At 23.1% G+C, this 15,577-nt stretch overlaps 1 protein-coding gene across 3 annotated transcripts; it reads left to right on the top strand.

Annotated features, from left to right (window-relative positions):
- Positions 1–1,482: 1,482 nt before the first annotated feature.
- Positions 1,483–15,231, top strand: LOC126907106 (protein N-terminal asparagine amidohydrolase). 3 transcript variants are annotated; one of them, XM_050688175.1, is made up of 10 exons: positions 1,483–1,614; positions 1,754–1,839; positions 3,624–3,704; positions 12,953–13,140; positions 13,228–13,293; positions 13,354–13,536; positions 13,600–13,707; positions 13,814–13,914; positions 13,979–14,140; positions 14,386–15,231. In XM_050688175.1, the coding sequence occupies exons 4-10, from the start codon at positions 12,954–12,956 to the stop codon at positions 14,509–14,511; spliced, it is 933 nt and encodes a 310-aa protein (XP_050544132.1). In that variant the 5' UTR covers positions 1,483–1,614; positions 1,754–1,839; positions 3,624–3,704; position 12,953; the 3' UTR covers positions 14,512–15,231. The 3 variants fall into 3 exon arrangements, with proteins under 3 accessions (XP_050544132.1, XP_050544130.1, XP_050544133.1); XM_050688173.1 differs by having other exon boundaries at positions 1,515–1,656; XM_050688176.1 differs by lacking the exons at positions 1,483–1,614; positions 1,754–1,839; positions 3,624–3,704 and adding an exon at positions 10,341–10,458.
- Positions 15,232–15,577: the final 346 nt, after the last annotated feature.

Here is a 15,577-nt window from a genome sequence, read left to right as displayed (position 1 = left end):
TTATTAAAAAAAATTTTATAGAAGAATACATTGATTGAGTAAAACTATTATTAACATTTGATTATAATTTTACTTGATTAGCAAAAAATAATATTCATAATTATTTTATTTTTNAATTTGATTATAATTTTATTTGATTAGCAAAAAATAGTATTCATAATTATTTTATTTTTATGTTAAATCTTTTAGGTTTATACTGTAATATTTATAGACTATAGCTTATGAAATAAAGTTGTAAATTATAATTTGTTCATGCCGTATAAATGATTTAATAAAAATTACAAACAAATGATGAAATAAATCTAACAATATGTACCAATGTACATAATCCAACACTTATTAAAAGATAAGAATCATATTAATTAGGTAAGTAATAAGTAATTTAATAATAATTGTTATTGTTTGTGTCAAAATGGGCCAATGTCACTTAAAAATTTGTCTTCTCGCGTTAGAGTCCATAGAAAATTACAAATTATTGACTATTATATTTATTATGAGGCTAGAGAATAACAAGCCATAAGTTATGATTTTAATTATTTCTACTTTACAAAGTACTTTTATTTTGATAATTTACTTTATTTTTATGTAACTTGCTAATTTAAATACTTACAAACTACTCCTTAAATTTAAAGTGGAGTAGTAAATATGCTGAGTTAATCTAACAATATAGAATGATGTGTAGTTAAATTATATAAATTTTATAGTTAAAACATTTTAATTATTCTATGATTTTAATGTTTGATCTTATAACTATTTTCTTTTAGCTATACCTTTTTCTGATATTTTTAAGCTGAATAATTATTAATTTACAAGAATAAATTTCTTTCTTAATTAGTATAACTATGAATTAATTTATTTTAACGTTTATCGTTAAAATAAATTATTGTAAACTCGTGGTCAAGTATTGTGATAAAATGAATCTAATAAAATAGTAAAGATTTTTTTAAAGATCTTAACAAATTTGTGAATTCCTTATATTGATACTTAGGCTAGTATTTAAACAAATTTAACCAATAATATTTGAATCATTTTTTTTTTAGTTAGATATAATACCATCAAGCTTGAATTAAACACCACAGTGAATCTAACAGATTTTATTAATTAACTATTATCATTTGTATAAACGTTTAAAATTTTCTTGAAAAAACTACAGAATTTACCTATTAAAAATTCCATAAATATTATAATTTAGTATTTTATATTATTTTCTGTAAAAATAAAAACAAAAGAGCAATCATCGCTATAAATGATAGTAAAAGCTAAAAAAATTCTCATAATTAATATATTTTAAATCAAAGCTTTCAAATAAATTTTATCATAATTTTTTAAAAATCAATATAGCAATGAACGTATGATAGTCTATTTGGACGCCTTAAATGTTGCCTTAGAATTTATTTTAACTGTATCTTAGGGAATTCAATACTGTGTTCTATGTTGGCGACACTGACAAGACAATCTCTTGGTATCTTTCGGTATATTTACGAAGTTGAATAATGAATTTTGTCGTATTATCAAATATCAGACAGACTGTTAGATATAGTGTTAAGTAGTTGACGTTGTTTGGCTTTCTGTGAAAAATTGCTTATATTTCGACTCGAATATTAATAAATTCAGGTGAATTGTATTATTATCTGTGTAATTTTTCAAACATTTTTAGTAAGTTTTTGATTGTTTTGTGTTTAGTAATATTGCGTTTTTTTATTATTTTATGAAATTAATTTTAAGAAAAATATTTATTTTTAATTTTTTCTAGATTTGCTGGCAAGTTTTTTAAACATTATGCATCGAGTTATTCTTGTGAAATATAGATAGATGACTCGCAATTTGTTTTAATTCAATGTTAGTATTATTTTTAAATATTTAATTAATGATTAATCCTTAAAATATGATTATTATGTAAGCTTTAATCACTTTTGTAATAAACTAGTAACACAGTAGTTTTTCCTTTTCAATATTCATTTCAATTTTTCATCTTACGATGGTTAAGCCTATTAGAAAATTGTGGAGGTTTTAACATAATACCATCATATGCTTATATAAAGAACATTTATATTTATACTTCTAGAATGGTTTCTATTATATATTTTTATTGTTCGTTTCTTGATTTTAAATATAAAATAAGTATAATTTGATCAATCTTAAATAAATTTAACTACAAAAAATAATTTTTTTTCACATAAATTTCTAACAATAGATCTATTTTCACATGTTTATTTACAAAGAGTTGTAAATTCCCTATGTCTTTTAAATCATTGCAAACATTTTTTAAAAGATAGAATTGTATTTATAAAAAATAATTATAAATTCAAGTTGTATATCAAATAAAATGGGAGTATCTTTTATAAAAATATTTACATTTTTAATACTGCCATAAAAATGATAAAAGTTTGATCCAATTTAGTTGTGTATAAATATATAAAATCAATAAAAAAGGCAAATATCTGCTTACTATTTTATTGCTTTAATTTTAATGTAAAAAATTGGTTTAAATCTAAAACTCTGCTAGTTATTTGATCAACAGTTTAAAATAAATTATAAATGTCTTTTTAAGGTTTAATTACTGGAATATATCTACATTAATTTTGGTGAACAGGTGTATAAGCACCTGCTATTTTTAAAAATTAATCATAGGAATTTATTAAATAAGGAGCCTTTTGATTTATTTATGAGTATAGTATTATAATAAAATCATCAGACATTTTAATATATCTATCAACTAATTTTGAATATTTTAACATGTATTAGTTTATGCAAGTGAATGCTATTAGTAATATTCACTACTATTATTATAAAGACTTTTTTAGTAACCAATGTCAGCAATGTTATAATTAAACATTTTTAATTATTGAATCTCAATTTTATTTTTTTTTATCTTTATATGCTATAGTTTTCAATTAAAATGTTTTTAAGTATATTTCAATTGATATTTTAAATATTTAATCATATTTCTTAACATAATATTTAATTGTAATTTATTTAATGTTATTTATACAAATTAATAAAATATATCAGGTTTATTTTGGCCTAACAACAAAATTTATATGATACTACTAAGTCGAAGAAAACAAGATTTAATTATACTAACCAAACCTTGTATTTTTAATCAAATTCTATTAAATATTCCACTTTTACAAATATAATAATAATATACTTAATAGATATAGTTCTATTTATTCTAAAAGAGTACATTTATTTTTATTTTTGCACTTTATGAAAACATTGCCTAAAAATTAATAAAAAAACAAATCTCACAGGTGTAAGTTAAAGTTTAGTATAGCATTCTATTTTATCTGTGACCCTTGCAAATTATAACATTATTAGTGTTAGGACACTGGCTTTGAAACAAAAATATTCTAAAAATGACGTTCACTAGCTATAATGAATTTTTAATCTTCAAAAAAATGTTTTTTATTTTAAATATTAATTTTTAATAATCTATCTTATTCTTTCTTGAATAATTACTAGGTTAACTAATAATTAATAAAGTATATGACAATTTATTATTATTAGTATTAAAATGACATTTTACAAATTTTAAAATTACTTGTATTTTGAAATATTTATAATATGATAAGAAAATGTGATGTTGCTAATAATAAAATAATTTTTTTAAATATTATTAGAATGAAGCTAAAAGAGTTGCATAAAATTCAAATATTTGACTATCTCAAAAGTGTGAACATTTTTCAATAAAATTAATTCAGGTAAGCAACTTTATTGTATTTAATTGCTTTAAAGAATTAAAATGTCATTTATTTAATATGTCTTTAATATATTTTTAACCAATTTAAATATTATTAAAACAAAATAATCAACTAAATAAATTTAATTTTAGCTTAGACCTTATTAAGTTGGCATTTAAAATCTAAATTTTGTAATATAGTCACCTTAGAGAATAAACGCCATATTATGACAAATTGGCTCACTAAAATTTTCGCTTTAAGGCACGCTTGCACTTAATTTGAGAGCACTGAAAACTTTTTTTCCTCATCACTTTTCTTTCTGTATATACATTAAATTGGTTTGCTATCTTAAAAATTAGAAAAATTAACATCAGGAAAAAAGTAGTCATCATATTTTATAGTATTATATAATAGGTTTAAATAGTTGTAATTAGTCTCTAATTATAAAAGCACATAGAGATTTTCTTGATAGATTGCCTTAAACAATTTAGGTGTGAAAAGTATAATCGTATTATTTATTTAATTTAAGTGAAATTCTAATTTTAAGTTCTCAATTATAACAATTTATCAAAGCATTTATGCAGTATCAATGAAGAAAAACTGCTTTAATTGTTTCTCGAATTAGCCAAAAGATAAGACTCTTTGATTAGCATGTTCATGTATGTTATTTAAGTTTTATACATTAGTCTGAGTTTTAATATGAGTAAAATAATTATACAGGGTGTAGCATTAGATAGATAATGGTATTATATTTAATATTGTATTTATTGTCATAGAGTTATATGATATATTTTTATTGTATATTTCTATTTATTCATTTTTTTTTATACTTTTATAAAAAAATGTTTAGACTTCTCTTTAAAACTTCAATTTATTCATGTTTAAAGAACATTTATAAGTATTTTTCATAATTTTTATTAAAAGGTGTACTAGATTACTTTTTTTATCACAAAATTTTCATTTAAGAAATATTATTTAGCTATTATCTAATAAACAAATATTGATAAATTTTTGATCTAACTTTATATATTTTCGTACTTAATGATTTATCATATCAGTAGTTTAATAATTTATGTTTTAGTATTATGAAAAAAAACATTTATCATTACTGAAAGGTGATCTTAGTATGCTACTATATGTGTTTATTTATTTCGAGTAAATGTATTTAATTCAACTTTTTAGCTGTAACTGATATATTTATTGCATTATTTGGTATATTCATTTTTAAGGTTTACAATTTATAATCTACCAAAAACAAATATTTTTTACTGAATATTATTATTAATATCCCACTGCAAAGTTTTGTATTGTGGTCGGATTCTTATTGTAAAATGATAGCATGTTGAGTTCAATTAATTTTGGTATTATTTAGCTCCTATGTGAAGCGGAGAAGGTATTATTAATTTTACTATGATGTGTTTATTTATGTTTTTTTATTGAAGTATATTGATTCTTATTTGTGTTACATTTATAATAATATGTATGAAGGCGTTTTTGTCTATTAGCAATATTTATTTATGGACAATTTATCATTGTAATATGAAAAATATTATTAATCTGTTTTTTCTTTTTATAAGTTACGGCATTATTTTTATTTTTCTTAAAACTCGTAACAATTAGCAGATGCACCATCAATTGATGCATATCTCAATTCAATTAAGATTTAAAGTCAGTTAAAACAGTAGTGTTTCTACATATTAAGCAAAGACTGATTTAAGGTTTTTGTAAAATTTTAAGTAACATGAAACGAAATATTTTATTTGTATTATAATTTGTATTATAAAACAAATTTTTTGATAAATTCCAAAATCAGCTCAATTTTATTTAAAGGCGTAATATAATTCTTTTTAAATTCAACTTTCTAAATGTAATATTTAAACAAAACTTGCTAATTTGTAGTTTTTACATGACTTAATAGTTGGCGGCTACTTATTTAATTACCTTGATGAAAAGTTATTACTTTTTTAAACTCTTGTGTACTTTCAGAGCTGTTAGTTAAAGACATTCTATGTAGACTATACGAATATAGTCAGAATATCACAGCTCCTTCAAAATAATATTTAAATTAGGACGCGAAGATCCTTGAGAATAGTTTTATTGATAATATCATAATATGGAAATTAAATTAGCCCCCCTCCGTAATAGAATTGAATATCTTTTTATCTGAGAATAAAATTGATATTAAAAAAAAAAACTATCGTCAAGATCAATGTTTTAATTAAAAATTAAAAATATTAGCCATAAGGGATCCTTTTTTATTATGTTGATATGTTAAATTATTATTATAATAGTTAGAAGAAAAAAGATCAAATTTCAATTGCCTTGTGCACTAAATGTGAGGATTATTCTAACATAGAGATTATACATATATTCTATAATGTATTATGAGGTTTCTGGATATTAAAACCAAAATGATAAAATTCAATTATTATTATTTTGTTAATGTTTTTGATGTTGTACAATACATTTTTTAACATTAAAACGACTTTATTTATAAAAGAAATTTGATTGTACAATATCGATTTTCAAATATCCGATCTGTCAATTGTTTGTTCATTTGAAAACTGTCTATAATAGATGACAGACTGATGATAGACATACCGACAGATTCAATGATAAATGATTTAACGTGTGTAGTATGTTGGTGTTTGTTAGTCTATCTGGTCAGTGGACGGTTGATTGATTAACTAAAACGCCGTATTGTATTCACTGTTTTTTATCTACATTGAGAATGTAGTGTGATAACCTCAGACATCGGCGTGTTTTATACGATTATAACATCCACGGGAGGTCTGTCTTATCTTTCTGTTCTCTCTAAACTCTGACTAGTAATACATACGTACATTGTCAGAATTAATGCTCTACCTCAGCGTTTTTGTATCTTTCAAAATATATTATTGTCATAAATTTTTCAGAAAATTTTTGTTTTATCTACATATTACACATATTTAGATTAAATGTAATATGATGTATTTAGATTAAATATATATTTTAGAAGAGTCAAGCGGATTTGTTGGTTCTTCTGTTCAGTCCCGAATTATATTCATTTCGGTCACTAATTTGTAATGCGTTCCAAGAAAAGTTTTTTCATAAAATCTATAAACAATGATTTTATTTCAATATAATTAAAAATTACAGGTGATATAAAAATAAATAATTATAATATAACTGATTTTTTTTTAAGTTATTTTACCAATTAGATGGAAAAATAATGATTTTACGGGTAATCGTGAAATAAACACGGTAACACGTTTAATAACAAAAAGAAACGCAAGATTATACGAAATTTATATACAAAACTTCATTTTGGTCAAAAGTGAAGATGCGATTTACTGTAAATTATTTAAATATTTACTTTTTGTGTATTTCATTGACACAATCATAGGAATATTGTTAAGCAATTTTTTTTGTTATTCAATAGCCTAATGTCTAAAAAAAAAAAAAAAACTTTGGTTGTATAATAATTATTTATACCACTAGTGTTCAAAAACTAATTAGTCATAAAGCTGAGTGCATTATAGTAAAATTTATTTTTATATAGTTTAAAATCTAAAGAAGGTGTTGAATAGTTTAAAATATTTATTTTATTTCAAGATTTTTTTTTTAATAACATTAAAGTTCTATAAATATTTCGTATAAATGCATATGTAGTATATCTAGTGCATAATGAAAAACACATACTGAATAACTACATTGGTGATGATTCCATGTACATATATTACTTATTATGCTGGTAGGTAATTAAGAGGATACGTTATTGTCTGTGTTAAACTTTTCTCGTGCCCCTTTTATATTGTACAATTATATAAGTCTTTTATGCCGTTGATAATTCAGTATAAAATGTGTAACGAAATATCACCGAGAAAATAAACGATTGTAAATCTGGTTGCAGTTTTCAGTAAACTAAATGGTTGAAATATTATTTAAATTGTGATTATTTTCAATCAATAACTTTATGTTTGAGAGTCAAGAATATTTTAGTATTATTTCAAAATACAAAAGATATAAGATAATAACCTGGTATTTGGCTAAATTATATTACCAATTCCATTTTTATAATTCTATTAATTTAGTAGTTTTTTTTATTATATAAATTATTTTCGAGCTCTGTATGATATAGATATAGATATATTTAGTTAAAGGTGTTATATACGTCTCTACTTAACAAAAATTTCTGCTATTACATGGTTGCTGTGTATACTACTTAATAATTAATAAAAGATAATTGCTCAGATATAATAATACTATGTATTAAAAGTTATATAAGAATAAGAAATAAAAACTTCATTTTTGGCATTAGTTGATTTATTTACTGACTGAATCAATACGCGTTATATTGTCTCACAATAAAAAGATTTTACTAGTATCCAAAAATTAAATATACTAACGAAAACGTACGAATAAAAATGGGGAACTTATATATCCAGAGATGTTCTTTGATAGATATTTGTACCTTTAAATGTATAATGTGAAATAATTTACAACAAATATTTATTTGTAAAGTATATGGCACCATACTTAACTTTCTAACTCTACTGATATTAATGTTCGAGAAACAGAATTAGAGAAAAAGCCAGAAGCCTGTACTTGAGTTTCTTTAATAAATTTTAATAAACATTGAACATGAATAGGCAAAAATTTTGTCTATTTAAGACTATATTGACATTAAATATTAATAGTTATTAAATAGCGATAGTAGTAATTTATAGTGTAAACCAAATGTCATTGATCCAAAGAGAAAATGTTTTTTTTTTATTGTAGACATAAAAGTAGTAGATGATTACTGTCAAACTTATCTTAAGATTAAATCAGCGAAATTATCGGTTATACATTGTTATGTAATATTCAGCTTTTGTATCATTTTTTTTATTATTTGGATGATTCCTTATATTCATTTTTTATTTAATATGAAATATATAGCAAATATTTAGCTGATAAGTAACTCTTAATTTTATGTAAAAGTTACATCATTCCAAATATTATTCAACTGTTTTGTTACAAGTTAATTGTTACAAGTTGCAAGTATAAGATGATTTGACGGTAAAAGAAAATCATTTACATTTAAATTCAGTCACTACTTAAGAATACATATATTTATTAATATTATGCTATTGGAACAATGCATTCAATATTTCGTAGTCAGTGTATTGTATCCGACGCTGTGTTGTGATGTATTGTATTGATGACCGGTTAGAGACGTCGACAATAACTTAAAAAGTATAATAATGTAAATTGTAAAATTCCTCCGTTTTCTCAAGACTATATAAATGATGTATATTTATTTTTTTGTTATAATTTTAAATGTAAGCTTACTTTATGCTAATCTAGTAAATTGAAAAAACGATCAATTAATGGACATAAATTGGAATATTTAAATTTACTATAACACTTTTATTGTAATTTTTCCATTAATAATTAAATAATAAGCGGCGATATTTGTTCATCTAGTATACTGATGGAATAATTTTAATATACCTACCACTTTCTACTATCAAGACTACTAAAATTAAACATTTTTCATCCATCCATCTGTAGTAACTTGAATTAACAAATAAATGAAATATAGTCAAACATTTTCCATAAAAAGTGTTAAAATAAAATATGATTATCTTTTATATTATTGAGCATCCTTCTACTTTTAATTTTCTTTTTTTATCAAATCTTGACTATTTTTAATTTTAAGTTATTTATTATTTTAAACTTCTATTAAACGTCACAACTTGTTAAAAAAATTCCTGTCCTTAATCTCATTGAATTTAAGTTTTCTTGTTAGTGTTGTACTTCAATATAGATTTATTAGTTGATTATTTATTAGAAATGAAAAAATAGATTTCAAAAAAAAAATTTTTTTTAAATGTATGTAGAAATTTTTTGAACTTTTAATGAATATGATGTTCTATTTTGTATTTCAGTTTTCATATTATTTCATTTTTTTTTTATCGAAATTCTAACACTTCGTAAAACTTGTGATGTATTACCAAATTTATTTCGCTAAATTATCATCTACAGTTTATATTTATGGTTTTGATAAAAAAAATTATAGCCTAAAGGATAACTTTTTTAATTCGTGAATAGTTTAAAACTCTATTTAAATATTTTTGTAGACGAATTTTTAGATTATAATTGAACTAAACGAAGCTTGTAATTTAATAATTACAAACAATATACTGACTGTATAAAATTGTGTGTCATTTGAAATGCGTTATAATTAATATTAAACACTTATAGAAGCTACAATAACCTGACTGGTTATAGTATCGCCTTTATTTTACACACCATTAGGTGTATTTCCGTTACATGTAGTAACATGTCCAAGTATCACGACAACGTTTATAATGAGCAGGTGATTGTAATATATGAGCGGCATTTTCTTGCTATTTTATTCTTTTTATATTTATAATTGCGTACAGGAAAGTCTTAGTACAAATACTTACTCCGTCTTCGGCAAACGGGTAAACAGATACCTATATTCTCGCAGGTCTAGAAGAAGAGAGTATAGAGAAATATGCACTCTCTAGCAAACAGAACGGTACTTTCTAATAATAATAAAAAATAAAGATCCGTATGTGTGCGGGTGGATAGAGGTCGACCGTCAACTCGGGTAAACCACGTACAACCGGTTTATGTATTTTGTCGACGGTCAGCTCTTCGACATTCTCTCCGTGTCTTTGCAAGCGAATTTATTATTATAATAATACATCTTCTGTTAGTGGGAAGTGTCGATAGTTAACGAGATTGCTTTTGGTGACGAAAGGGAGAAAACCATATTTTTATGGTAAGATACTTATTGGATTTTCATTAATTATAGACAAGATATTTGTTTTTGTTTATAATAAATATTTAGTCGTTACAAATATTACTCTTTTTCAAAATGAACATCATGTTCATATTGACTGTGCCAATGATTTAATTATTAAAATAAATTAACGTTGATTAATTTATAAAAATAATGAAAATAGTATTTTTTATATTTGGAAAATTTGCACTTAAATTAATATAAAAAATCATGATAGTTCAACTATCTTAATTATTGTAAAATTAGAAGGGGCGATTTTTATTGTGTAATCTATTAATTGCTTGGTTATATTACACAACTGTTTATATGTTTGATTAAAGTAAGAAGTATATAAAATAATTTTGATTATTGACTTACTTTTATTTTGACGTTTATTATTAATTTAGTATAAACTTAATTTTATAAAATTCACAAATAATTAAGTTTCATTGACTTGATTATATATATATTTTTTTTAAAACTTTAATAAAGTTTAAAAAACAGCTAAACAGCAGTTAAAAAAAAAATGATTCTATGAAAACATTTTTATAATGTTAAAATTATATAATATTATAACGTTTTAAAAACATTATTGTAACTTTAAAAAATAAAAAAAATTTTATTAAAGAAATATACGTCTAAGTAATAAAAATGATTCTTAACTAATTTATTGTTTCAGCATACCAGGTTTGTACAACTGTAACAGTTAGTAATAGGTTTTCATATAATGAATTCCACTAAGTTGCAATAATAAAGTAGTTAAAATGCTCCAAAACAATTCTTTTAATAATAATACTTTACATGATACTGTCATAATTTTTTTAAAAATAAAAGAATCAAAACAAATTTTTTATTATGAATACCTCTGGTAGTTCCCTTTTATTTTATATAAACTTTTTGAAAATATACCCACAAAAAGGATATTCAAAGTATCAACTATTTCAGGAATAGTCAACTTTTACTACTTAATTTTTGAAAATATTCCGGAAATACTGAATCCATTAAACACATGTTAAATTAAAGCTTATGTTATATATTAAAAATTAGAAAAAAAATTAATTTTATATACTATTTTGTGTTAAAATTTTCGATATTTGATTTTATATTGTCTACTTTAAATTGATATATCTTTTTGAAAAATGTATGGTTCAATACAATTTTTTCTTTTAAAAGTACTTTATGTACCTCTTTGTATACCCCTTTCATCTGATTTTTTTTTTTAAATCGAATTTTTTCCCTATACAAAGGGGATCAAAACTTAACTTACGAGTAAAAGTTTGCAACTTTTAAAAATGTTTCAGAAATACTGCATTCTTTTATACAAATCCTTTTTATCCGACATTTTTTTTTTAAATTAAAATACTGTACAAAGAGTAGTTACAGTGATGTGGTCACCTTTTTTTCATTAATCTTTTTTTTTTTTTTTTTAACAACTGTTAGGTTGGTTAATACCAATTGGATTGGTATGTCCTGGGGAAATTTAAGTGCAATGGTTTCCCGTTGCCTTCTGCACTGGGAACATGGTGCTTTTTTCGCCACCGTAGAAGCGCACGCATGGTCACCCATCCGTTCACCTACGGCGGTAGGCGCGACTTAACACTAGAGTTTTAATTTCATTAATCTTATATGAATGAAATTTATATTTAAATAAAGTTAAACTTTTTAAAAAATTTTTGCCAATGCCTACATTCTATGTCGAGAAAAATAGCTTAGATAATTTGAACTACTTTAAATTCTCCTTTTTATTATTTTGAAAGTGCATTGTATAATTACCGTAACTAGAGGGAAATTATCCTATTTATTATTTGAAAATATTTATTTTGATTTTTAACATAAATTTAAATTATATCTAACTTAAAAAATGAATTTTTGTTTTTTTTTATACATGTTTGTCATAATAGTTACGAAATATACAACTACTTTAAAATGGTTTATAATTTCTCCGTAAAGATTACAATACTAAATTATTAAATATCAATTTCATACTATATTTAATTGCTATTATAAATATGTATTCATATATTTATATGTCATAGACTTATAATGAGGATATAAATAAGGACCCCCAAAAAACTTCCTTATTTACACCTAGTGACGTTATCACTAATTAATATTACCACATTTTGACAGCTTACTGTTAAATAATGATTTTTTCCCAATTTAATTGTATCGTAATTATTTTTAAATATTTCTATTGCTTTCATGTATTAAATTATTTGTAATTATATTTTAAATTAGTTTTATGGTTTTAATAGAGTGATTATGTGTCAATAAATAAATGTTTAGCCCAGGGGATTTATTATCTTCTTGATTTTTAATATTTCTTTATTATACTGTATTATGGCTCGACAATTCATATTATTGTTATTCTATAACATTTTCATTGTATTTTTATTTTTATTTTTTTATGTCAAGTTTGTATCATGGCTTCATATTTTAAAATTTAGTTTTTATTTTTGAATATGATTTTCTATAATCACATATTTGATTACAGAATGGTGTTGGTAGTGCAAGGTGTTATTCAGGGTGAACCGCCTCCAGATACAAGGACACTGTATCTAAATCATCCTATTTTACGGGATTCTGCGTCTCAACTACTTACAATTCCTACAAAAGTCATTGGACCTATTGGTTTATTGTATGTAAGTCAAAGGGAAATGGCTGTGACTGTACCTCATGACAGTAAGTTAACACTGACAGGAACATTATAGTTTTTAAATTTTTCTTTAGATAAAAATAGATTGCTAAAATTTTTTTAAATTTTTATAGAAAATGTATCAATAATTGGTTCTGATGATGTAACCACATGCATCATTTTAGTGCTTCGACATACTGGTAATATTTTTTTAATTCTATACTATAAACTGTATAAGTTAATTTTTTTTTTTATTTTAGGGTCAGGTGCTGTAGGGTTTGCTCATCTGGATGGTTCTTGTACTGAAGAATGTGTTGTGAATATGGTACATAGAATTCAAGAGCTCTCAATTGGATTTCCAGATGGTCAGATAGAAATGTCAATAATTGGTGGATTCACTCATGTTTTACGATATGGAGAGCAAGTATTTTACAGTTTAATGGGTAAATCATAATTTGAAAATACAATTCTTTGTTCAAATAATTATCATATTTTTCTATTAACAGTTGCTATTCATAAACAACAAGTCGAGATTGAACTTGTACTCGCTTGTGTTGGTGAGTTAAATACTATAATGAGAAACAATGTGCACTGGCCATTACTGTATGGAGCTGGTAATGAAAATCAATATATTTTGTAATAACATTTGGAATAATAATATTTCATACATTTATGAAATGTTATTATTATATATAAATTTATTAATTTTGAAATTTATAGGTGTAATGGTTAAAAGCGGTGAAGTTTTCCCTGCAAATTTTCCAGATAAAGGTCCAGAACAACCACTCAGATTAGCAAGATTATTTACTGGTCTTCAACCTGTATGTTTTAATATTTAAACAACTTTATTTCATTGAACTAATAATATAAAGTAAAATTTGCTAGGTTTTGGACGTGTATGACTGCAGTTTGGGTCTTTTGAGAATTGGTCCTTTTAATTATGAGCCAATGCGCAGTGTGGATTTGTGGCTTCAACAATCTGATGAATTTATTTTACAAGCTTTATCAACTACACCAGATGTTGAACCCCCTCACACTGTTATGGCTGTAAGTATTATTATATTAATCTTAAATCATATAATACTTTCAGCTAGAAGTTTTTATATCATATCAACATTCTAAATAATACTAAGGAGCATAAAATAGAGTAATTGTTTGATATTAAATGTATTTTAGGTAAAACTTATAATTATAATTAATCAATATAACTCAATAACAATATTAGTAATTCTATTTATTTAAATTTTTGAGACTTACTACATCTTAATCATTTTACAAATTATATATTCTAGATACGAGCATCCTTAAAGTATGTTCAAGACCATCCATTTCCTGCAGTGACTGTTTTTAGGGATAATCGTCCATTATATTACAGACGTGATGAACATTCAGGTACATGGACTCCATTTCGATATTGATATTCTTAAAAATCAAGTCATTTCAAGAAAAATCATATCAAAATGATTCTGTTTAATAGATTAAAAAGAATCAAAGTTATTTACATTGACTATACACTTATTATTGATGTTAAATTTTGTAAGAGTTTTTACAAATAATTTACTAATTTATATTTAAAAACATTCCATTTTGTTGACCGAATTTAGTAAAAAGGTAATTAGGGGTCTTTTTATTTTGTTATTTAAGTGCCTTTTTAGTTAAATTTTATTTTTATAAACTGTTTTTATAAATTAAACTTAAAAATAACTTTTATATTATAAGATAGTTTATAGGTAATGATAAATAAAAAATGAATTATATATTTTATTTTATGTTGTATGTTTAAGAATCAAAAGAATATACTGTTATATATGATAGATCAATTATTTCTTGTAACTAAATTATAATCAAAATTAATGTTATTTGTATAATAATTATATTTTTTATTATTATGTTTTGTGCAATTTAATTATTAATTTTATGAGTTTTTTTGTTCATAAAATATGGATGCTTCAATAATTAAAACTAAATTTACTAGAATTTACTATCAAGGTTTTAGAGATACTTTAAAAATTCTTATTGTGTCTGTAAAATTTTATAATAAATTTTTTAAAGTTACAGGTGATATTTAGGTTTATATATAGATTTTTTTTAATGTTAACCACTCGATTTCTTCTATTATAATAACGTACTTGAAGTTTTTTCTGACTTTTTTTAATCTTTTTAGTACTTTTTAAGTTCATTATTTTTCTATATAATAGCATAGGAGTATTTAGAACTCATATTAACGAGAGCGAATTAATTTATTTACTTGGTAAGTATGCTAAAGAAATTTTTTTTGCTAAAAAGGAAAGTAACGACCATGTAAAAAAAGGTTTTTAGTGCTATATTTTATAAATATTGGTTTTAAAAAATTTTGATAGCACTAGTTCTGGGTGGAGGCGATCCTCTATCATTATCACTTCTATATCAGGAAACTTTATTTTATTAAATAGTAAGAAACATATTTAAGTAGTTTATATAACAGGAAAAGGTTTTAGTTTTAAT

Source organism: Daktulosphaira vitifoliae, unplaced genomic scaffold, assembly GCF_025091365.1.
Source record: "Daktulosphaira vitifoliae isolate Bord-2020 unplaced genomic scaffold, ASM2509136v1 Scaffold_5, whole genome shotgun sequence".
Classification (NCBI taxonomy): Eukaryota; Metazoa; Arthropoda; class Insecta; order Hemiptera; family Phylloxeridae; genus Daktulosphaira; species Daktulosphaira vitifoliae.
The sequence above is the reverse complement of the archived record's forward strand: the minus strand, read 5'-3'. Positions and strand labels throughout refer to the sequence as shown.

What these genes read in the sequence shown, in the direction of transcription:
- LOC126907106 (XM_050688175.1), top strand. Translation starts at nt 12,954, where the DNA reads ATGGTGTTGGTAGTGCAAGGTGTTATTCAGGGTGAACCGCCTCCAGAT. An exon ending in TGTGACTGTACCTCATGACA is followed by an intron (nt 13,141 to 13,227) that starts GTAAGTTAACAC and finishes AAATTTTTATAG; the next exon opens with AAAATGTATCAATAATTGGT. An exon ending in GCCATTACTGTATGGAGCTG is followed by an intron (nt 13,708 to 13,813) that starts GTAATGAAAATC and finishes TGAAATTTATAG; the next exon opens with GTGTAATGGTTAAAAGCGGT.